Source organism: Pleurodeles waltl, chromosome 6 (genome assembly GCF_031143425.1).
Source record: "Pleurodeles waltl isolate 20211129_DDA chromosome 6, aPleWal1.hap1.20221129, whole genome shotgun sequence".
Lineage (NCBI taxonomy): Eukaryota > Metazoa > Chordata > Amphibia > Caudata > Salamandridae > Pleurodeles > Pleurodeles waltl.
In genome coordinates this window covers 1,062,078,608-1,062,102,993 of record NC_090445.1, presented here as the reverse complement: position 1 = coordinate 1,062,102,993, position 24,386 = coordinate 1,062,078,608, and the positions used below count along the sequence as shown (strand labels likewise).

General features: G+C 45.3%; 1 protein-coding gene across 2 annotated transcripts in view; it reads right to left on the bottom strand.

The window, feature by feature from the left end:
- Positions 1-24,386, bottom strand: part of HP1BP3 (heterochromatin protein 1 binding protein 3) — a 707,156-nt gene that overhangs the window by 143,613 nt on the left and 539,157 nt on the right. For both annotated transcript variants that reach the window (XM_069240026.1, XM_069240025.1), the window contains exon 10: positions 24,139-24,250. In XM_069240026.1, the coding sequence (XP_069096127.1) occupies positions 24,139-24,250 (112 nt within the window). The remainder of the gene's footprint in view (positions 1-24,138; positions 24,251-24,386) is intronic.

The following is a 24,386-nucleotide window of genomic DNA, read 5'->3' as shown; positions in this document are numbered from 1 at the left end:
GGTATCACACTTCTCAGCACAATAAACCCACACTGTAGGCCGTGTGGAATTTATTGACAAATGCACACAGAGGGCATCTTAGAGATGCTCCCTGTATGTTATCCCAACTGCTAGTATAGGACTGACCGGTCTGTGTCAGCCTGACACTTTCAGATGAGTTTCTGACAACATGGGGTGAGTGCGTTTGTGCACTCTGTGGTCAGAAACAAAGCCTGTCCTGGATGGAGGTGCTTCACATCTCCCCCTGCAGGAACTGTAACACTGGGCGGTGAGCCTCAAAGGCTCAAGCCTCTGGTTACAGTGCTCCAGGGCACTCCAGCTAGTGGAGATGCCCGCCCCCGGACAAAGCCCCGCTTTTGGGGGCAAGTCCGGGGGGGAAATTAGGGAAAACAGGGAAGAGTGACCACCCCAGCCAGGACCACCCCCTAAGGTGTCCAGAGCTTAGATGACACCCTCCTTGCAAAATCCTCCACCTTGTTTTGGAGGACAGGGACCAATAAGGATAGGAAGGTTCCCCCCTCCCCAAAGGGAGTGGGCATAAGGAGGGTGTAGCCACCTTCAGGGAGAGTAGACATTGTCTAGTGCCCTCTGACTCCTAACATGCCCCTAAATCTAGGATTTAAAGGCCTCCCTGAACCCAGCTCACCAGATTCCTGGCGACCTACAAGAAGAAGGACTGCTAAGCTGAAAACCCCAGCAGAGAAGAAGGAAGACAACAACTGCTTTGGCCCCAGCCCTACTGACCTGTCTCCTGCTACAAAGAAACTGCAAGACCACCAGCAACGCATCCAGCGGGCCCAGCAACCTCTGCCAACTCTAGGATTTCCATGCACCAAAAAGGACCAAGAACTCCAGAGGATAGCGGCTCTGTCCAAAAGAAACCTACAACCAAGTAATCCCACTTAACTCCAGATAGTCCTGAACCCTGTGCACACGATACCCATGTCCCATGTGCAGGTGGTTCACACCCAGCAAGAAAAGGTCCCCTGCCGATTGGGACCAAGAGCCCATCCTGGGTTGACCCCTCCAAACCTCCACATTGACTCCTGCAAAGGGAATCCAGAGGACCCCCCTCCCTTGACCGCTTGCTCCTTACGAAGATAACCGACGCCTGAAGAACCACTGCACCTGCAGCCCCCAGGCCTCGGAGAACCCCGACCCCCTGCGCAGCATCGACCAGCAGGCGGCCCTCCTCCCTGTCGGACCAGTGGTGTGCCCGAGACACCCCCCCCACACTTCAGCCCCCCTGCTGGACCTCACCTGCAGCCTCCGAGTGACCCCCGGGGTCTCACCATAGACCTGCATTGGAAACCTGACGTCCTGTTTGCACACTGCACCCAGCCGTCCCTGTGTCACTGAGGGTGTGTGTTTGGTGCTTACTTGGGGCCCCTCCAGTGCTCTCTTGAACCTCCCTGGTCTGCCCTCCGAGACGCGGGTACTTACCTGCTGGCTGACTGGATTCAGAGTACTGCCTATCTCCATAGAAGCCCACGTTAATTTGGTTCCTCTTTGGCCTCTGCACCCGACCGGCCCAGTGTTTGCTGGTGGTTGGTTGTTTGGGGTTAACTTGAACCCCAATCAATGGACTACCTAAAACCCGGATATAGCAACTGTAAGTTGAATACTAACTTGTAAAACTGTACTACCGTTTCGTCCCCCAGGAAAAGTTGAAAACTGCACTATGTCCATTTATAAAATAGCTTTTTGCTATTTTAAAGAAAGTTGTATACATTGTTGATTCCATTCAAAGTCCCTTTCATTTTATGTACGTACGTGCAAACTGAATCTTGTGGTTCTAGAAACAAATTAACAAAACAATTTTCTATATAAAATCCTATGAGTCATTGAGTGTGTGTTTCTTCTATTGCTTGTGTGTGTGTACAATAAATGTTTAACACTACCCTCTGGTCAGCCTAACTGCTCGACCACACTACCACAAATAGAGCATTAGTATTATCTATTATTGCCTCTGTCAAGCCTCTGTGCACACTATATCTCACTTTGATATAGTATATACAGAGCCAGCTTCCTACAGATGGGGAAAATCATCAGCAAATATCCCTGACCAACTCATCCATAGAGCATTGCCTTTGGACTGAGGGTATGGGTACCTAGAGGAGAGAATTGTGCATTTAGTGCTTTGAGGAGTGGCAAATAGGTCTATTTGAGGCGTACCACACTTTTTGAGGTACTGGTGAAGGACTTGTGGGTGGAGTTCCCATCCGTGGACTTTTTGCTGCATCCTGCTGAGCAGGTCTGCAAATTGAATTTCTGTCCCTGGGAGATATTGTGCCATTATGTGAATGTGGTGACGAATTGCCCATTTCCATAATGTTTGTGCAAGATGGGACAGTTGATGAGATTGTGTCCCCCCCCGCCGCCTGTTTTTGAAGATAGTACTTGGCAGTCATGTTGTCTGTATGTATCAACTCTACTTTGTGCTGCAATTGTGGAAGAAAATGAGTTACTTACCTGTAACTGTGGTTCTCCAGTATTGGTATCTTTCATAGATTCACATGCTTGAATCATTCCCCGTCGTCGAAGTGGGAGTCCCACGGTACATAGAAAGCAATAAATAGAGATTTTTTTTTTTTTTCCATTGAAGTCAATAATTAAAAAACACCTTCAATTGTAAAACAATCAGCCTCTTTATAAAGAGCCCAAAATTCAGCCAATCAGGCGTGACCACCCCTTTAGAACCCTCAGCACAGAGGCTCAGTCTCTCAGATTTCTCCGCACTAGAGATTACAGGAAAAACCAAAGGAGGTGAGCCCCTCTGGGGAGGAGGGTGGGTCGCATGTGAATCTATGAAAGATACCAATACTGGAGAACCACAGTTACAGGTAAGTAACTCATTTTCTTCTCCAGTATTGGGGTATCTTTCATAGATTCACATGCTTGAATCAGAATAGCCAGCAGTAAGAACAAAAGTTTGATTCCTGTAACACCAATAGTATGCCTAAAATAATGCATGCTATCTGAATCTATATAGGCAGTTAACAATTGCAAATTAAGTGCTAGCCATATTAGCTATACAAACTATCTATCTATCTATCTATCTATCTATATAAATATATATATAAATATATATATAAATATATGGAAAATGTCACTTACCCAGTGTACATCTGTTCGTGGCATGAGTCGCTGCAGATTCACATGCTGTGCACAGTCCGCCGTCTGGTGTTGGGCTCGGAGTGTTACAAGTTGTTTTTCTTCTAAGAAGTCTTTTCGAGTCACGAGACCGAGGGACTCCTCCCATTTCGACTCCATTGCGCATGGGCTTCGACTCCATCTTAGATTGTTTTCCCCGCAGAGGGTGAGGTAGGAGTTGTGTATGCTAGTAATAGTGCCCATGCAATGGAGTGAATACGTATGTACATAATGAAGTTTAAAGTAATATATTTACAAATTTACAAATGTTCAAGATCTACTTCTAAACGGCTACAGGCTCCCGGGGAGGCGGGTGGGCGCATGTGAATCTGCAGCGACTCATGCCACGAACAGATGTACACTGGGTAAGTGACATTTTCCGTTCGATGGCATGTGTAGCTGCAGATACACATGCTGTGCACCGACTAGTAAGCAGTTCTCTCCCCAAAAGCGGTGGTTCAGCCTGTAGGAGTTGAAGTAGTTTGAAATAATGTTCTTAGTACAGCCTGACCTACTGTGGCTTGTTGTGCAGTTAACACATCTACACAGTAGTGCTTGGTAAATGTATGAGGCGTAGACCATGTTGCTGTCTTACATATTTCGTTCATTGGAATATTTCCTAGAAAGGCCATGGTAGCCCCTTTCTTTCTGGTTGAGTGTGCCTTTGGTGTAATAGGCAGCTCTCTCTTTGCTTTAAGATAGCAGGTTTGAATACACTTAACTATCCACCTAGCAATGCCTTGTTTTGAAATTGGATTTCCTGTATGAGGTTTTTGAAAGGCAATAAATAGTTGTTTTGTTTTTCTAATTAGTTTCGTTCTGTCAATGTAGTACATTAGTGCTCTTTTGATGTCTAATGTATGTAGTGCTCTTTCAGCTACAGAATCTGGTTGTGGGAAGAACACTGGTAATTCTACTGTTTGATTTAAGTGGAACGGTGAGATAACCTTTGGTAAAAATTTAGGATTTGTTCTTAGAACTACTTTATTTTTATGTATCTGAATAAATGGTTCTTGTATGGTAAATGCTTGAATCTCGCTCACTCTTCTTAGAGATGTGATGGCAATCAAAAAAGCAACTTTCCACGTTAAGTATTGCATTTCACAAGAATGCATGGGCTCGAAAGGTGGACCCATGAGTCTTGTTAAGACAATGTTGAGGTTCCATGAAGGAACAGGTGGTGTTCTTGGTGGTATGATTCTCTTTAAGCCTTCCATAAACGCTTTAATGACTGGTATTCTAAATAGTGAAGTTGAATGAGTAATTTGTAGGTAAGCTGATATTGCAGTGAGATGTATTTTTATGGAAGAGAAAGCTAGATTTGATTTTTGCAAATGTAGTAAATATCCTACTATATCCTTTGGAGATGCGTGTAATGGCTGAATTTGATTATTCTGGCAGTAATACACGAATCTTTTCCACTTGTTTGCGTAGCAGTGTCTAGTGGTAGGTTTCCTAGCTTTTTTTATGACCTCCATACATTCTTGTGTGAGGTGCAAGTGTCCGAATTCTAGGATTTCAGGAGCCAAATTGCTAGATTCAAAGATGCTGGATTTGGATGTCTGATCTGTTGTTTGTGTTGTGTTAACAGATCTGGTTTGTTGGGTAGTTTGACATGAGGTACTACTGACAGGTCTAGTAGTGTTGTGTACCAAGGTTGCCTCGCCCATGTTGGTGCTATTAGTATGAGTTTGAGTTTGTTTTGACTCAACCTGTTTACTACACATGGAATGAGAGGGAGAGGGGGAAAAGCGTATGCAAAGATCCCTGACCAGTTAATCCATAGAGCATTGCCTTGGGATTGATCTTGTGGGTACATGGATGCGAAGTTTTGGCATTTTGAGTTTTCCTTTGTTGCAAATAGATCTATTTGAGGCGTTCCCCAAATTTGAAAGTAATTGTTTAGTATTTGGGGGTGAATTTCCTATTCGTGGGTTTGTTGGTGATCTTGAGAGATTGTCTGCCAACTGGTTCTGAATCCCTGGAATAAATTGTGCTATTAGGCGAATGTGGTTGTGAATCGCCCAATGCCATATTTTCTGTGTTAGGAGGCACAACTGTGTTGAGTGTGTCCCTCCTTGTTTGTTTAGATAATACATTGTTGTCATGTTGTCTGTTTTGACAAGAATGTATTTTTGGGTTATTATGGGTTGAAATGCTTTCAGAGCTAGAAATACTGCTAACATTTCCAAGTGATTTATGTGAAACTGTCTCTGATGTATGTCCCATTGTCCTTGGATGCTGTGTTGATTGAGGTGTGCTCCCCACCCTGTCATGGAAGCATCTGTTATGACGTATTGTGGCACTGGGTCTTGGAAAGGCCGCCCTTGGTTTAAATTTGTACTGTTCCACCATAGAAGCGAGATGTATGTTTGGCGGTCTATCAACACCAGATCTAGAAGTTGACCCTGTGCTTGTGACCATTGTGATGCTAGGCACTGTTGTAAGGGTCGCATGTGCAATCTTGCGTTTGGGACAATGGCTATGCATGAAGACATCATGCCTAGTAGTTTCATTACCATTCTGACTTGAATCTTTTGTGTTGGATACATGGCCTGTATTACTTTGTGAAATGTTTGAACCCGTTGTGGACTTGGAGTGGCAATCCCTTTTGTTGTGTTGATTGTCGCTCCTAAGTATTGCTGCGTTTGACACGGCAAAAGGTGTGACTTCGCGTAGTTGATGGAGAAACCTAGCCTGTGAAGGGTTTGTATGACATATTTTGTGTGCTGTGAACACTGTTTTAGCGTGTTGGTTTTGATTAACCAGTCGTCTAAGTACGGGAACACATGTATTTGCTGCCTTCTGATATGTGCAGCTACTACTGCCAGGCATTTTGTAAAAACTCTTGGTGCAGTTGTTATTCTGAATGGCAACACTTTGAATTGGTAATGTATTCCTTGGAATACGAACCTTAGGTATTTCCTGTGTGAAGGATGTATTGGTATATGGAACTACGCATCTTTTAGATCTAATGTTGTCATGTAGTCTTGCTGTTTGAGCAGTGGGATTACGTCTTGTAATGTGACCATGTGAAAGTGGTCTGATTTTATGTAGGTATTTAGTGTTCTGAGATCTAGTATTGGTCTCAGAGTTTTGTCCTTTTTGGGTATTAGAAAGTACAGTGAGTAAACTCCTGTGTTTTTTTGTTGAATTGGTACTAATTCTATTGCGTCCTTTTGTAGCAATGCTTGAACTTCTAGTCCTAGAAGATCTATATGTTGTTTTGACATATTGTGTGTTTTCGGTGGGACGTTTGGAGGGAATTGGCGAAGTTCTATGCAATAACCATGCTGGATAATTGCTAAGACCCAAGTGTCTGTTGTTCCTCCCAAAGTTTGTAAAATTGGCTTAGTCTTCCCCCCACAGGTGTTATGTGATGGGGTTGTGTGACTTGTGAGTCACTGCTTATTTTGAGGGGTTTTGGGGCCTTGGAATTTTCCTCTATTTTTTGGGAATTGGCCCCCTCTAAATTGCCTTGTTTGTGAGGTTGTGGTTTCTGTGGGTGGACCTCGAAACCCTCCCCTAAAAGGTGTTTTCCGAAATGTGCCTCTGCTCTGCGGGGAGTACAGTGCGCCCATGGCTTTGGCTTTATCAGTGTCCTTTTTGAGTTTTTCGATGGCAGTGTCTACCTCCGGCCCAAACAATTGCTGTTCATTAAACGGCATATTGAGCACAGCCTGCTGGATTTCCGGTTTGAACCCAGAAGTGCGCAGCCATGCGTGCCTTCGTATTGTGACTGCAGTGTTTATTGTCCTTGCAGCTGTATCTGCTGCATCCATGGAAGACCGTATCTGATTATTTGAGATACTTTGTCCCTCTTCCACCACCTGTTGCGCTCTTTTTTGGAACTCCTTGGGTAAGTGTTCGATGAAATGTTGCATTTCATCCCAATGAGCCCTGTCGTATCTTGCCAAAAGTGCTTGTGAATTGGCAATACGCCACTGATTTGCTGCTTGTGCTGCAACCCTTTTTCCCGCAGCATCAAATTTGCGGCTCTCCTTGTCTGGAGGTGGTGCGTCGCCTGAGGTATGAGAGTTGGCTCTCTTACGAGCTGCCCCCACAACTACTGAGTCTGGTGTTAGTTGTGTTGTAATATATATTGGATCTGTGGGCGGTGGCTTATATTTTTTCTCCACCCTTGGAGTTATGGCTCTGCCTTTAACTGGATCCTGAAAAATTTGTTTTGAATGTCTTAGCATTCCTGGGAGCATGGGAAGGCATTGATACTGGCTATGGGTGGAGGATAGGGTGTTAAAGAGAAAGTCATCCTCAATTGGTTCCGAATGTAAGGAGACATTGTGAAACTCGGCTGCCCTTGCGACCACCTGTGTATAGGATGTACTGTCCTCAGGTGGTGACGGTTTTGTAGGATAAGAGTCTGGGCTATTGTCAGACACTGGAGCATCGTAGAGGTCCCATGCATCGGGATCATCCTGACTCATTGTGGTATGAGCTGGTGAGTGCATCAGTGGTGGAGTTGTTGCTGGTGATGCATGTATTGATGGTGGTGGAGAAGGTGGTGGGGTTGTTTTCCTTGCCACCTTTGCCTGTGGTTGCTTGTCCTTTTGTTGAAAGGCAAGTTTCCTTTTTATTTTGATTGGGGGGAAGAGTGGTTATCTTCCCTGTGTCCTCATGAATATGAAGCCTTCTTTGTGTGTAGTCAGGCTCTACAGCTTGAAGATCCTCTCCAAATCTATGTAATTGGGAGGTTAATCCTTGTTCCTCTGTATAGGAACTAGTTTTCGGCTCCGAGGCTGGCTGTTTCGGAACCGAAACCTTTTCGGAAGTCTTTTTAGGCTCCGAAGAAACCTTCTTTGTTTTCGGCGTGGTGTCTCGGTGCCGAAATTCTTCGGTGCCGCTGTCTCTGTGCCGAAGTTTCTCGGAGCCGCTGTCTCGGCTCTGAGGTTGCTGTGTGGCGGTATCTCGACCGGAGTCAGATGACTTCGACACCAGCATGCCCTTTTTCGGTGCCTTGGATGGGTCACCTATTTTTCGGGTTAAGCCATGGCCTGTTGGCGGTGGCGTCCCCTGGGCTTTTGTAGACTTCTCGTGAGTCTTGATTTTAGACGTCTTACTCACGGTTTTGGTTGTTTCTTCGCGCCGAGTTCTTCTGAATCCGACTTTCGGACGGCGAAAGCTTCTTCTTCCTCCTCGAAACGATCTTGACCTGTCGGCGTGGACGCCATTTGTAGTCTCCTGGCTCTTCGGTCTCTCAGCGTCTTCCTCGACCGAAACGCTCGACAGGCTTCACAAGTATCCTCCTTGTGCTCGGGGGACAAGCACAAGTTACAGACCAGATGGTGATCCGTATACGGATACTTGTGATGGCATTTTGGGCAGAAGCGGAATGGGGTCCGTTCCATGAGCCTTGAAGTCGCACGTGGCCGGGCCGACCAGGCCCCGACGGGGGATCGAAAAAACCCCAAAGGGCCACCGGAGCTCTTCAAAATTCGGTGTCGATTTGTTCTAACTAACCCGATACCGAACGCAAACAATACCGACGTTTTTTTCCGAGATTCTAACTAACTTTCCGACCCGAAACACGGAGCGAAAAGGAACACGTCCGAACCCGATGGCGGAAAAAAAACAATCTAAGATGGAGTCGACGCCCATGCGCAATGGAATCGAAGTGGGAGGAGTCCCTCAGTCTCGTGACTCGAAAAGACTTCTTCGAAGAAAAACAACTTGTAACACTCCGAGCCCAACACCAGACGGCGGACTGTGCACAGCATGTGTATCTGCAGCTACACATGCCATCGAACATATAAATATATACACATAAATACATATACCTATATCCACACACATGACACTATATACTTGAAATTATTCATCAAACAAAACACAGAGGACGGAGGGTAAGAGGATATTGGCTCACCTTATGCAAATAAATTACGCAATACCGCTTGTCCTACCGCAGCATCCACCTTGTCAGTAGCTTCTAGGCAGTAATGCTGGGTGAAAGTGTGAGCACGTGTCCATGTTGCCAACCTGCAGATCTGGTTCAGAGGGACTCCAGCGAACAGAGCTGTTGAAGTGGATACCGCTCTAGTGGAATGCGCTCTGACACTAGATGATAATGGCTTCCCTGCCAACTGATGGCACAACTGAATGGCGTAAGAGATCCAGCGCGCCATACTCTGTTTAGTAACGGCTTTACCCTTATTGATTTTTCCATAGCTGATAAATAATTGTTCAGATTTACGGAAGCCGCTTGTCCTTTGAATATAAAATTTCAAACAGCGTTTAATGTCTAAAGAGTGTACAGCTCGTTCCGCTGCCGTTTGTGGATTTGGAAAAAAAATTCTGAGAACCACCGGTTCATTTAGGTGAAAAGATGATGGAACTTTAGGTATAAACTTTGGATTGGTTTTTAAAATGACCACCTCCGGCTTGAATTGGAGGAAAGGTGGAGAAATTGTGAAGGCTTGGATATCGCCGACTCTCTTTGCTGACGTCAAGGCCAGGAGAAGGGCTGTTTTAAAAGAGATGAACTTGAGATCCACTCTATGAATGGGTTCGAACGGATGTTTCATTAATTGGGAGAGCACAATGTTCAAATGCCATTGCGGTGCAAGACGATGAATTGGTGGAAACATTCTAAATAAACCTTTAAGAAATTGTTTTATTATTCTGGACGACCATAGTGAAGGTGACAGAGACGTCCGTCGGAAACGGGATATGGCAGCCAGATGCACCCTTATAGATGAATGTGAAAGACCGGATCTAGCCAAATGCAATAAATATGGCAAAATTTGCTCAGGAGAAGACCTTAGAGGATGAACGTTGGAAGTTGAGCACCATAAGCAAAACCTCTTCCACTTGAAATTGTATGTTCGGTTTGTAGACTGAGCTCTGGCACAGGCAAGCACCTCCCTGCAATCCGGAGGGATATCTAATCCATCTAATTCATAGAATTCAGGAGCCAGGCTGATAAACGAAGAGATGTCGGGTTGAGATGACGAACCTGACCCTGGCTCATTGTTAACAATTCCGGTATTGCCTTCAGCCGAATGTGAGGTTGTTCCGAAAGTAATAGAAGTTCTGTGAACCAGAACTGGCGTGGCCATTTGGGAGCGATTAGTAGAATCCTGCCTTGTTCCCTCTTCATCTTTTGCAGAAGTCTCGGGATGAGTGGAAGCGGGGGAAAAGCGTATGCATAAAATCCCTGACCATCTGATCAAAAACGCATTCCCCTTTGATCCCTTCTGCGGTCGCCAGCTTGCGAAGTGTTGGCATTTCTTGTTGTCTCTGGTCACGAAAAGATCTAGACTGGGTTTGCCCCAACGACGAAAGAGACTGTCGAGAACTGATTGATTGAGTTCCCACTCGTGGCAGCTGGTTCGAGTTCTGCTTAAGGCATCTGCCCAGGTGTTGGTGATCCCTGGGAGATGTTCTGCTCTGATGGAGATTCGATGTTGAATTAACCAATGCCACAGTTTCTGCGCCTCCAGAGATAATGCCCGAGATCTTGTGCCTCCCTCTTTGTTGATGTAATGCATGACCGTGGTATTGTCTGTTCTTATCAAAACTGAAGAATCTCTGATGTTCGTGAGGAATGATTTGAGTGCCAAGGCAACCGCTCTTAACTCCAATACATTTATGTGGAGAGTTGATTCTTGAGTGGACCATTTTCCCCTCACAGAAAGATCCTGCAAATGCGCACCCCATCCCTCCAGGGATGCATCTGTTGTTACTACGTGCATGGTCTTGTCCTTCAGAAATGACAGACCGTCTGAGACGAGGGGAGTTTCCTTCCACCACCTGAAAGCCTGCTTTGCTGAAGGGGTTATTCGAATTACATCGTCGAAAGAGCATTCTATCTGTTTCCATTGATTGTCTAATTGTTGTTGAAGAGTCCTCATGTGTAGACGACAGTTGGTTATCAATGGAATGCAAGACGATAGCATCCCCAGAAAAGACTTGTAAGTCCGCACTGAAGCGGACTTTCTTTTGCTGAGACGTGTTGCTAAGTCTTGAAGTTTCTTTCGTCTGTCCTGCGAAGCAAAAGCTTTCGCTTGCACAGTGTCCAAGATGGCTCCTAGAAACGTGATGTTCTGGGTGGGTTGTAGGTGAGACTTGGGGTAATTGACTGTCAAGCCCAAAGCTCCGAAAAGGGAGAGACATGTCTCCGTGTCCCTGGCAGCCTTCGATGTTGTACGTGCCTTTATTAGCCAGTCGTCTAAGTACGGGAACACCTGTACCCCTAATTGTCTGAGGTGGGCCACCACTGGCGCTGAAACCTTGGTGAACACTCTTGGGGCCGACCTGAGGCCAAAAGGCAACACTCTGAACTGGTAATTAATGCCTGCAACCCTGAACCACAAGAATTTCCGATGATTGAGGTGAATGGGAATGTGGAAATATGCGTCCTGAAGATCTAACGATGTCATAAAATCCCCTCGGTTGAGCAGGCGTAGGACGTCTTGAAGAGAGATCATGTGAAAAGATTGTTTCTTGAGGTATTTGTTGAGCGAACGAAGATCTAGGATAGGCCTCCAGTCCCCTGTCTTCTTCCAGATAAGGAAAAAGCGGGAGTAAAAACCTGTTCCCCTCTGGCTCCTTGGTACGACCTCTATTGCTCCTTTCCTCATTAAAATAGCAATCTGTTCCATAAGCTCTTTGAGATGTGCTGGTGGGGGACCTCTTGGTGGTACTTGAGGGGGAGGTTGGTTGAATTCTAGTGTATGCCCCCGTTTGATAATATCCAATACCCATTTGTCTGAAGTTATTCTGGACCATTGGTGTAGAAATTTGGAAATTCTGCCCCCTAGAAGAGTGTTGATATAGGGGCTGGGTGCAGACACTTGATGAGGGTCACTGCTTTCTTGCTGTTTCTTTGGCCCTGAAAGCCGACTTTCCTCTCGTTTGCTGCCTGAAGCGAGCTGATGACTTGACGAAAGGAATGCGGTTGTTGCTGTCCGAAGGTTGAACGAAATTGACCCTGGTAAGAGGTGAAAGGACGATATTGTTGAGAGCCTCCTCTATATGAAAAGGCTCCTCTCCCTCTCGTTCTTCGAAAGGGTTGTCGTTTGCACTGTAGTGTTGCCAGAGATCTGGCTGTCTCAGTGTCTGCCTTAATAGACTGCAATGCATCATCGACATGCTTGCCAAACAAAAGTTCGCCATCATACGGCATGTCCAGAACCTTCAATTGAACTTCAGGCCTAAAAGAGGTAGCCTTAAGCCACCCCTGGCGTCTGAGTACGGCCGCCCCGGCCAACTGTCGAAAGCCTGTAGAGGAAACATCAATGGCAGAGTCTATGATTTCAGCCGAAATCTTTTCTCCTTCTTGCAGAATTCTACGTGCTTCTACTCTACTGCCCTCAGGTAACATATCTATGAATTGTGACATGTCAGACCACATCTGGCGATCGTATCTCCCCAGGATTGCTAGAGAGTTAGCTGCTCTCACAGTGGTGGCAGCCATAGTTGAAAACTTTTTGCCTATGGAGTCCAAACGACGTCCTTCCTTGTCTGGGGGGGCAGTCAGAGATGCCGATGGATTCCTGGACCTCCTCTGAGCTGCCTGCGAAATAACCGAATCCGGTTTAGGATGGCTGATCAAACATGCTGGGGAGTTGTCTGGTGCCTTATACTTTTTCTCTAGTCTCGGTAAGACTGCGGGAATGGAGGACGGAGTCTGCATGACCTTTAGGCCCTCCTCCCAAATGAAATCAACAATGGGTATGGCCCTTACCGACTTCCTAGTGTCTTCTTTAAAGTCATAAAGAAAGCAGTCTGACTGTTTCGAAGTAATTGGCAGCTGGAATCTTTTCGCAGCTCTTTCCATGACACTATGGAAGCCCCCAATGTCCTGCGGGGGAGAGTCCACTGGTGGTGGTGTAGACGGAGATGGAGTTTGGATTTGATACTCATCCCTCTCCGGAATGAGAGAATCCGAGTCCTGTATCTCCCCTTCTTCTTGCTCCTCCTCGGAAGAAGGTGAAGGAATACCCTGAACCGATGAAGGTGCTGTGGTAGGGTCCGGAAATTCTGAAGGTCTAGCGGGAGTGGACACTGGTGTCTGTGTAGGCTGTACCGGTGTAGAAGTACCAGCTGGAGGGAATCTCAAATAATAATCCTGCATCATCTGTTGAAGGTTGTTTATCAACGAGACCGGCATCTAGACTGTCTGCTCCTGTTGTTGTAGATGACCTTGATCCTGCTGGTCCGAATAAGGCTGAAGATCCTCCTCCTCATCCTCCTCTTGGCACTTAATGCGTAGTTCAGATGGACTACGTGCCACCGGAAAGAAGCCGTCATCAGAATAACCATCACCGTCATCATCTTCATCAGCAAATAGATGCTGCGGAGGAATTGGTGCAACCTTACTGGGCGATGTATGTGATGGAAGCAATAAAGAAGACTTGCTCTTTACAGGTAAAATTCTCTGCGGTAGGTAGGGAGATGTTCCAAAGTGAGGATAATGAGTCGTCGACGGAGCTGCCGTCGACGGAGCACTCGTCGATGGTGTTCTCGTCGACGGAGCCGTCGTCGGTGTAGTCGCTATTGGTGCTGCCGGTGTCGACGAAGGTGTCGTCGACGAAGTCAATATTGCTATGCCATCCGTCGGCGGGGTTGCCGTCGACAGGTGCGTCGTCGCTACTTTCGTCGGTGAAACAGACTGTGATCTTCTGAATTTTCTCGTCGATGAATGCGTCGACGGCAAAGATTTCAGCTTCTTTATCTTCAAGGTGTGCGACGACGGACCATACTTCAGACTCACCGACGTTATCGTCGTAGATGACAGCGGAGACGAAGTTACTATCATCGGTGATGGAGGAGCCGTAAACGTGGCCGTCACCGTAGTTGTCGCCGAAGGAAGGCCTGTCGTCGACGGAACACTCGTCGACGGTGTCGTCGACGGTGTAGATTTTCTGGATGTCGACGGAGGCAGTGAGCTTGAAGGCCTTTTAAGCTTCTTTGATGAAGAAGAAGGTGTGGATGGCTCTGAGTGAACCTTGCCACATGCTACCTTAGATGTTGAAGGTAGATCCCTCGGCTTGTCCTTAAGTGCATGCAGCTTCTTAGCTGACTTACTGCTCGTAGGGGATAGGCTCTCCACAGACCTCTTCCTTTTCTTTGAGGTCACTGAAGTGTCACTCTCCTCTTCAGAAAGAGCTTCCCTTGCCTTTCTTTTCTGGAGCCAAAGTAGGAGCCTGGCTTCTCTGTCCCTCAGAGTCTTGTTGGGAAAGGTCCTGCAGATCTTACAGTCCTTGACCTTATGCTCTGGATGTAAGCAGTAGATACATTCCTTGTGAGGATCCTCACAGTGAAGTCTCAATTTTCCACAGGTCCCACAAGGCCTAAACAGACCTTTTCTTGTCGTAGACATGATGGGAAAACTTCTGTAGAAAAAATCAAGTGAAAATTTCCAAGTATTTCTCTTGAAGAGATAGAAAACTGAGCAGAGCTCAGGGAGACTCCCTTACACACGACGTGCGGTAGAAAATCTGAGAGACTGAGCCTCTGTGCTGAGGGTTCTAAAGGGGTGGTCACACCTGATTGGCTGAATTTTGGGCTCTTTATAAAGAGGCTGATTGTTCTACAAAAGTTCTACAATTGAAGGTGTTTTTTCCTATTGACTTCAATGAAAAAAAATAATATTAATAATAATAATTTTCTCTATTTATTGCTTTCTATGTACCGTGGGACTCCCACTTAGACGACGGGGAATGATTCAAGCATGTGAATCTATGAACGATACCCCAATACTGGAGAAGGAACACTTTCATTGCTAGGAAGACTGCCTTCAGTTTTAGGAAACTAATGTGGAAGGATTGCTGAGTGGTGTCCCATAGCCCCTGAACTGTGAGGTGGTGGAGATGAGCTCCCCAGTCGGTATTTGAGGCATCTGTCATCAGAGTGACCTGAGGCACATTGTATAAAAAGTGCCACCCTTTCATAAGGTATGTGGTGTTTCACCAGTGCAGACAGCAATAAGTCTGGCGGCCAAACAACACTAGATCTTCCATCTGACCCTGTGCCTGACACCATTGATGAGAGAGAGAGAGAGAGAGCGAGAGAGAGCGAGAGAGAGCGAGAGAGAGAGAGAGAGACTGTTGAAGGAGACGCATATGAAGTTTGGCATGAGGTACAATTGCAATGCAAGATGTCATCATCCCCAACAGTTGCATAACAGTTCTTAGTGTGCTTGAGTCTCTGTTAATGTAGCGATCATTGTTTGGAAGGCTTGAACTCAGGCTGAGCTGGGAAACACTAGTCCTAATTGTGTGTTGAGTATCGCCCCTAGATAGGACCATATCTGGAGAAAGTGAAGATGGGCTTTGAGGTAATGGATGGTGAACCCCAGCGAGTGTAGGAGAATTGTGAGTTGAGTGTGGCTTTGACCCTTGTATGAATTAAATGGTTTTGATGAGCCAATCGTTCAGGTAAGGGAAGAAATGAATTTGTCTTCTGAAATGTGCTGCGACTATCGCAAGATATTTTGCGAATACTCAGAGCAGTTGTGACTCCGAATGGTAATACTTCGTATTGGTAATGTTTTCCTGCAACTACGAATTTTAGGTATTTGCAGTATGCTAGATGAATGGGAATGTGAAAGTGCGCGTCCTTTAGGCCCAACCCGGTCATGAAGTTACCTTGTTGCAGAAGGGGAACAGCATCCTGATGAGTGACCATACAGGGAGTGCAGAATTATTAGGCAAATGAGTATTTTGACCACATCATCCTCTTTATGCATGTTGTCTTACTCCAAGCTGTATAGGCTCGAAAGCCTACTACCAATTAAGCATATTAGGTGATGTGCATCTCTGTAATGAGAAGGGGTGTGGTCTAATGACATCAACACCCTATATCAGGTGTGCATAATTATTAGGCAACTTCCTTTCCTTTGGCAAAATGGGTCAAAAGAAGGAATTGACAGGCTCAGAAAAGTCAAAAATAGTGAGATATCTTGCAGAGGGATGCAGCACTCTTAAAATTGCAAAGCTTCTGAAGCGTGATCATCGAACAATCAAGCGTTTCATTCAAAATAGTCAACAGGGTCGCAAGAAGCGTGTGGAAAAACCAAGGCGCAAAATAACTGCCTATGAACTGAGAAAAGTCAAGCGTGCAGCTGCCACGATGCCACTTGCCACCAGTTTGGCCATATTTCAGAGCTGCAACATCACTGGAGTGCCCAAAAGCACAAGGTGTGCAATACTCAGAGACATGGCCAAGGTAAGAAAGGCTGAAAGACGACCACCACTGAACAAGACACACAAGCTGAAACGTCAAGACTGGGCCAAGAAATATCTCAAGACTGATTTTTCTAAGGTTTTATGGACTGATGAAATGAGAGTGAGTCTTGATGGGCCCGTGGCTGGATTGGTAAAGGGCAGAGAGCTCCAGTCTGACTCAGACGCCAGCAAGGTGGAGGTGGAGTACTGGTTTGGGCTGGTATCATCAAAGATGAGCTCGTGGGGCCTTTTCGGGTTGAGGATGGAGTCAAGCTCAACTCCCAGTCCTACTGCCAGTTCCTGGAAGACACCTTCTTCAAGCAGTGGTACAGGAAGAAGTCTGCATCCTTCAAGAAAAACATGATTTTCATGCAGGACAATGCTCCATCACACGCGTCCAAGTACTCCACAGCGTGGCTGGCAAGAAAGGGTATAAAAGAAGGAAATCTAATGACATGGCCTCCTTGTTCACCTGATCTGAACCCCATTGAGAACCTGTGGCCCATCATCAAATGTGAGATTTACAAGGAGGGAAAACAGTACACCTCTCTGAACAGTGTCTGGGAGGCTGTGGTTGCTGCTGCACGCAATGTTGATGGTGAACAGATCAAAACACTGACAGAATCCATGGATGGCAGGCTTTTGAGTGTCCTTGCAAAGAAAGGTGGCTATATTGGTCACTGATTTGTTTTTGTTTTTGAATGTCAGAAATGTATATTTGTGAATGTTGAGATGTTATATTGGTTTCACTGGTAATAATAAATAATTGAAATGGGTATATATTTGTTTTTTGTTAAGTTGCCTAATAATTATGCACACCTGATATAGGGTGTTGATGTCATTAGACCACACCCCTTCTCATTACAGAGATGCACATCACCTAATATGCTTAATTGGTAGTAGGCTTTCGAGCCTATACAGCTTGGAGTAAGACAACATGCATAAAGAGGATGATGTGGTCAAAATACTAATTTGCCTAATAATTCTGCACTCCCTGTATGGAAGTGTTCTGATAGAATGCAGCGGTTTAAAGGTCTGAGATCTAATACTGGTCTGAGAAACCCGTCCTTTTTGGGTAACCGTTACCTGGTGTTGCAATGGTATTGTTTTTATAGCCCCTTTGAGAGTGTGCTTCCTTTTTGAGATGAGCAAGATGATCCTGTGAGAGTCTGTGAGAACGAGGGGTAGATTTGGTGGAGTGAAAGTGAGCTCAAGACAGTAAACATTTTGGATAATTGAAAGAACCCATTCATCTGTGGCCCCTGTTGGGCCAGTAGACGCGAAACATGTAGACCTTCCATCAAGTAGGACAACAATTAGTTAGTTCCTCTTGTTTAAATGTTGAGAGCACGTGAGCATCACCACTCACCCTTTGCCTCTCTCCCTGTTTTTAACCTTGGTCTCCATCTTATCACAACTGGTTAAAATTCATGATTATAACAAGTAGGTGGATAACCAATTTTAACACTTTTCTCTCCATTATTGCGTGAGTACTTCAACTTAATTCCATCTGCAATACGGTTAAGAGCTCCCATCTGGGAGCCCATTAGGCATTGCAGCGCCGGCCTAGCGAGGAGTTTTTCCCAATGATGACACCAGACATCCAATGTGATGCTTGAGGGCTCTGACTCCTGTAGATAAAGGTTCCCCTTACTTCTCTTTCTTTCCTTTGGAACAGTGTACTTTTGTATTTGTTATAGGTCAAAGGACATATACAGACAGAAATATGAAGCAAAACCAAGCATTCCAGTAGCAGATATCCCCAGCTTCCTCAACCCAAGAACATCCTTATGTAACCAATTTGTTTATATACAGTGGTTACCAGCATTGCAACCTCCCTACAGCTGGTTGTCACCTTTTATAACCAACATAACATTCCATTAGTCAGCCATCATCATCAGTGCTCCAGTCAGCTAGACTCCTCCACACCTGTGAAGTGTTCCAATAGTGTTCCCCAGACAATTAAGTCTGCAAGTGTCCCCTACTCCCTGCGTGTCAGCCTCATGTATTGCACTTCAGCAGCACCCCATTCTACTACGTCACAGATCCAGTAAGGAACAGATGGGCTCCGAATACTCATCCAGCTCCAGCCTATAGCCACCCCACGCTTAGCCAGCACCAGAGCGAGTTGTGCAAGTCTATATGGGATGCGCCTACCCTTGGTCTCCACACTACACCTAAAAGGCAGGTCAGAGGTGTTGCTTCGAGCTCTAAACCTGTCATCCCTTCTGTAGGATAATGGCTCCCTGTTGCAGTTACACCCCCCCCCCCCCCCACACACACACTTTTTGCCTGATAAGGATGCTGACTTGACTGAGAAGTGTGCTGGGACCCTGCAAAACAGGCCCCAGCACCAGTATTCTTTCACTTACAAATGTACCATTATTCCACAATTGGCATATCCCTGGCACACAGATAAGTCCCTTGTAAAATGTACTAGTGGTACCAAGGGACCTGTGACCAGGGAAGGTCCCTAAGGGCTGCAGCATGTGTTGTGCCACCCTAAGGGACCCCTCTCCTAACACATGCACACTGCCATTGCATACTGTGTGTGTTGGTGGGAGAAAAAGGCAAAGTCCACACACATGGCATCCACTTCAGGATGCCATGCACACAAAATACTGCCCGCCCCCTGGACACAGCCCCCACTTTTGGCGGCAAGTCCAGAGGAGTCACCTACCAGTCAGGTCAGCCCCCAAGGTGCCCTGAGCTGAGATGACCCCTGACTTCAGAAATACTCCATCTTGGTTTTGGAGGATTCCCCCAAACAGGAATAGGGATGTGCCCCCTCCCCTCAGGGAGAAGGCACAAGGAGGGTGTAGCCACCCTCAAGGACAGTAGTCATTGGCTACTGCCCCTCAGACCTAAACACACCCCTAAATTCAGTATTTAGGGGCAAGCCTGAACCCAGGAAATCAGATTCCTGCAACCTGAAGAAAGGAGGACTGCTGACCTGAAAGCCACGCAGAGACGACGGAGACACCATCTGACTTGGCCCCAGCCCTACCGGCTGGTCTCCAGACTCAAAGAACCTGCAAAGCGACCCATCCGACAGGGACCAGCGACCTCTGAAGACTTGGAGGACTGCCCTGACCCCAAAGGACCGAAAAACTCCTGAGAACAGCGGCACTGTTCAAAAACTGTAACAACTTTGCAACTTTTTAGCAACTTCCAAAGAACTCTTCCTGCCGGAACCCCTGTGCCGCTGAGGGTGTTTTGTGTGCCGGTTTGTGTCCCCCTCAGTGCTCTACAAAACCCCAGTGGTCTGCTCCCAGAGGACGCAGGTTCTAACCTGCTAGCAGACTGGAACTGGAGCACACCTGTTCTTCATATGCGCCTATGTGTTTTGGGCCCTCCTTTGACCTCTGCACCTGACTGGCCCTGTATTGCTGGTGCAGTGACTTTGGGGTTGCCTTTAACCCCCAACGGTGGGCTGCCTATGCCCAGGAGACTGACAGTGTAAGTGCTTTACTTACCCGAGAAACCTAACCAAACTTACCTCCCACAGGAACTGTTGATTTTTGCAGTGTCCACTTTTAAAATAGCTTATTGCCATTTTAACCTAAACTGTGTGTACTACTGTTTTAAATCAAAGTTCCATACTTACCTGTGTGAAGTACCTTGCATTTGTTGTACTTACCTCAAATCATGAATCTTGTGGTTCTAAAATAAATTAAGAAAATATATTTTTCTATACAAAACCTATTAGCCTGGAGTTAAGTCTTTGAGTGTGTGTTCCTTATTTACTCCCTGTGGGTGTACAACAAATGCTTAACACTACCCTCTGATAAGCCTACTGCTCGACCATACTACCAAAAAATAGAGTATTAGTATTATCTTATTTTGCCACGATCAACCACTAAGGAGAACCCATGGACTCTGTGCACACTATCTCTCACTTTGAGATAGTATATACAGAGCCAACTTCCTACACCTTCTACCCTTCGAACCACCTCCCACCAAAATCGCTGCACCTGCCTGCAGGACCAAGCCAAGTTGAGAAAGGAGGCACTTATCTCCCTACATCTAGGGCACCCGGCCTCTCTTGTCGGGTCAATCTTATTAAGATGAGCAGGTGTAAGATACACACGGTGTACAAAATTAACCTGTTGTTACAAGAAACTGTGAGGACCAGCAACAGCGTCTTCCACGTCTTCTGAGGGATCCTCCAGTTCTCGATCCCAGGCCCTGCACGCTACACACACCACAGCTGGTTAATCTTCCCTGAAGTGCTTTGTAAAACAGGGTAATCAAGTGAGACTCCTCACCCGAATTTATCAGCCCATTCGATACCTTTGGTGTGGGAGGGGCCACCGGGAATCCAGACAAGACTTCTCGAACCACCTCTCCATCTTGGCATACTGTAAAAACTGACCAGTACTCAATCCAAACATATAGTTTGATTGTCTGTAATTAGTTTTTCATGTGTGGTATCCACTCGTGAGACAAATAGATGCTCTTTAACAAATGGCATGTTTAACACTGACTGTTGTACCTCTGGTTTAAAGCCTGCGCATTTGAGGCAGGAATGTTGCCTAATTATGACACTGGTGTCAATACTGTGGGCTGCTGTATCAGCAGCATTGAGCGCACACCACAATGAACTGTTTGAAATTGAGTGTCCCTCCGTTACAATTTCTACTCTTCTTTTACGTTGTTCCTCTGCGAGGTACTGTAGAAGCTCCTCCATGGAATCCCAGTGAGCTCTATCATATCGGTATAAAAACACCTGTGTGGGTGCTTGAACTGGCACTCTTTCCTGATGCATTTAATTTTTTGCTTTCTTTATCAAAAAGAGCTGTGTCTCCTGTTGATTGGCTATTAGCCCTTTTGCGAGCAGTAGAGGCAACAATTGAGTCTGGAGGGATTTGTGATTTTAAAAATCAAGGGTCAGTGAGTGCAGCCTTGTATTTTTTATCCACTCTGGGATTGATAACACTTGATCTAACTGGCTCTTTAATTATTTTCCCTGCGTGCCTGAGCATGCCTGGGAGCACTGGAAGAGAATGACTCCTTATGTGTGGCATCAAGGATGTCAAATAAAAAAAATCTTCTTCTATTGGACCTGTGTACATATGTACATTGTGATATGCCACTGCCCTAGCTATTACCTGCTGATATGAGGTGAAATCCTCAGGTGGTTAAGGTCTAGCTGACTAAAGATCCGGATCATTAGGTGTAATAGGATCCTGATCATATGCATCCCATGGGTCTTGATCGTGTAATGTATCTTCCAAATCAGGGGCCCCACACAGTGGCGGATTGGGTGAACCCCAAAGGAGGGGAAGATGTTGGTGGAGTATGTTGTAAAGTAGGTGGAGAGGCTTGATTAAGAAAAGGAGTCTTTCTTTATAATCTTTTTTTGGAGGCAGAGAGAAGTCCAGAGCCTCTTGGAAAATCAATTTCCTTTTGAAAAGGGGACAAGGTGATATTATAATCTGCCCTGTTCCCTCTTGAATTTGAAGTTGGCGCTGACTAGCATCCATAAATTCTAAAATGGGTTCCACTGATGAAGGAGTGGTTGTTGGAGAATGTCCACAATCTATAGAAGTCTTTTTTTTAAATTTCGGTTCCGAAGTCTTTTGTCTATAGGATATTTTCGGTGTTGAAACTGTGGATGAAGGTTTTTTCTTTTTTGGTGCCGAAGTGGGTGGTACCGAAATAGTCGACACCAAAGCACCATGTATCTTTGGTCATGACAGAGCCGAAGTAGAGGTGCTCGAGGTTGACGCTGAAGATTTCTGTTTGGCTTTTTTTCAGTGCCAAGCCAGAAGGCGGGGCATCCGAATTACTTTCTCGGTGCGACCATGGCGGGAATGCAGTGGCGGACCGGTGACCTCTTTCGATGTAGTTTTGGCTAAGGGTGAAGGGGGCTTTTTACTCACGGTTTGTGCCAATTGCAACGGTTGACTTTCAATGTCAGATTAAACACTGGATTTTGAGTCTTGAATTGGGAAGGCCTCTTCCTGCTCCAACTCTTCTTGTGCATGCTTGTCACCCAAGATGTCCGGTGTGTTGTCTAGAGTTAGTCATATTTCCATCTAACAAGCTCTATGAACTCTAACTGTATTTTTTGACCGAAAGAAATGGCACGCTTCGCAGGTCTGCTCGTTGTGGTTGGGGAAAGACACAAATTACACACCTGATGATAGTAGGTGTGTGGAAATTTGGAGTGGCATCGAGAGCAAAACTGAAATCCAGCCCGTTCAATTAGGGTTGCATAGTTAGATGCCACGTGGAATGGTAGGCCCGAAGAGGGCCCAAGAAGGCCGCTTCTGCGTCAAAGGGCTGAAAATCAATTCCGGGTGCAAGTTGTAATAGAAAAATAAAGTATGGAAGAATACGCAATCTGAACAATACAGACGATGATAGAAAGACGGAGAAAACACAATTTTGGATAGTATCGAGCCAAGAACTCTGATTGAAAGAACACTCATCCGAACCAGGCGGCGGAAAGAAACAATCTAACAAAGGACTCGATGCCCATGTACGCAGTATTACTGAGAGGAGGAGTCACTCAATCCCCTGACTCGAAAAACTTCTTAGAAAAAAAACAATATTTACCACTCCAAACCCAACACTAGATGGCGAGCTTATGCACAGTATGTGTATCTACAGCCACAAATATTTTTGGAGAGTAGACATTTTAAATTATTTTTTTAAACTCACTCCGTTTTCCTATAAGGAAAATATGCTGCATTTGGAAAGAAAAAAGATTATTTTATTTAAAAGCAATCACAGACACGGTAGACACCTGACTCCAGCAGGCTACCATTCATGTAATGTCTGATTCCTAGTGGGTTACATATTGCAACCTACTTCAGTAGAAGATAAGTTACTTACCTGCAACTGTGGCTGTCCAGTATTAGAATCTTTCTATTGGTACAGCTGATAAGTTAGAAATTAAATATCTGGACAATATCTCCTGAAGAGAAGGTAAACTGAGCAGAGCTCAGGGAGACTCCCTTACAAACAACGTGCAGTAGAAAATCTCTGAGACAGCCTCTGTGCTGAGGGTTCTAAAGAGGTGGTCTTGCCTTACTGGTTGAACCTTGGGCCTTTTCTAATGAAGCTAATAAGCTATGAAAGTGAATGTATTTTGCAATTGACTACAATGAAGAAAAAAAATGATATTTTCCTACTGCTTTCTATGTACCGTGGGACTCCCACTTTGACGACGGGGAATGATTCAAGCATGTGAATCTATATAAGATACCTCAATACTGGAGAAATATTAATAGAACTTATCATTTTGTGGAATTGGAAGTTCTCCATAATAGTTATCAAAAGGGTAGTGAAAAAATGTTCACTGTTAGATCTTGTGATTTTATTGAGTACCTCAAATAACATTACATTCACAATAATTGCTCCAACCTGATGGTTATCACTGCATAATTTAATTAATTATATAAATTTCGAATTTGCTACACTCTTTGATGCAATTTGTGCACAATTCACAAGAGCAAGGCAGTATCACAACTATTTATTGATATGCGTCTATCAAAGTCACTGCAAAGGGTGGCTTTGCGATCTAACCACTTACTTGCCTTCTGTAGGTACTACTGCTGGACACAACTTCTCAAAGTATTTTAAACAGGTGATGTTACTGTCACTTTCTTTCAGCGTATTCATCAAATTTGTGAGAGTTAATGGAGGGGCCTAACATGATGTACAACACAGTAAATTCATGGGCTCTCAGTGCAGTCCCATATATTATTGTGTATTAAAACATCAAAAATTATAATCAATGAATTTACACTGACAACATGCACATCCTAATATTGTTTAAAACCCTTACTTTGGATAATAGGGGAAGCTAAGCATATAGGTGCCACTGAAGCCTTTTCCAGAGATCTGTTCCAACCAGCCATTCCTTTCACACTTTTGCAGTGTCCTTTTCAGCAGGTGCACTATGAGACAAAAATGTGCCAAGCACTTAAAATGGTTCACTCTTATTAAACATTAAACGTTACAGCTTATGCAAGCATTTTCTCGAGTATTAATAAACATTTTAGGTAATATGTCACTGTACATTTAAAATTGACC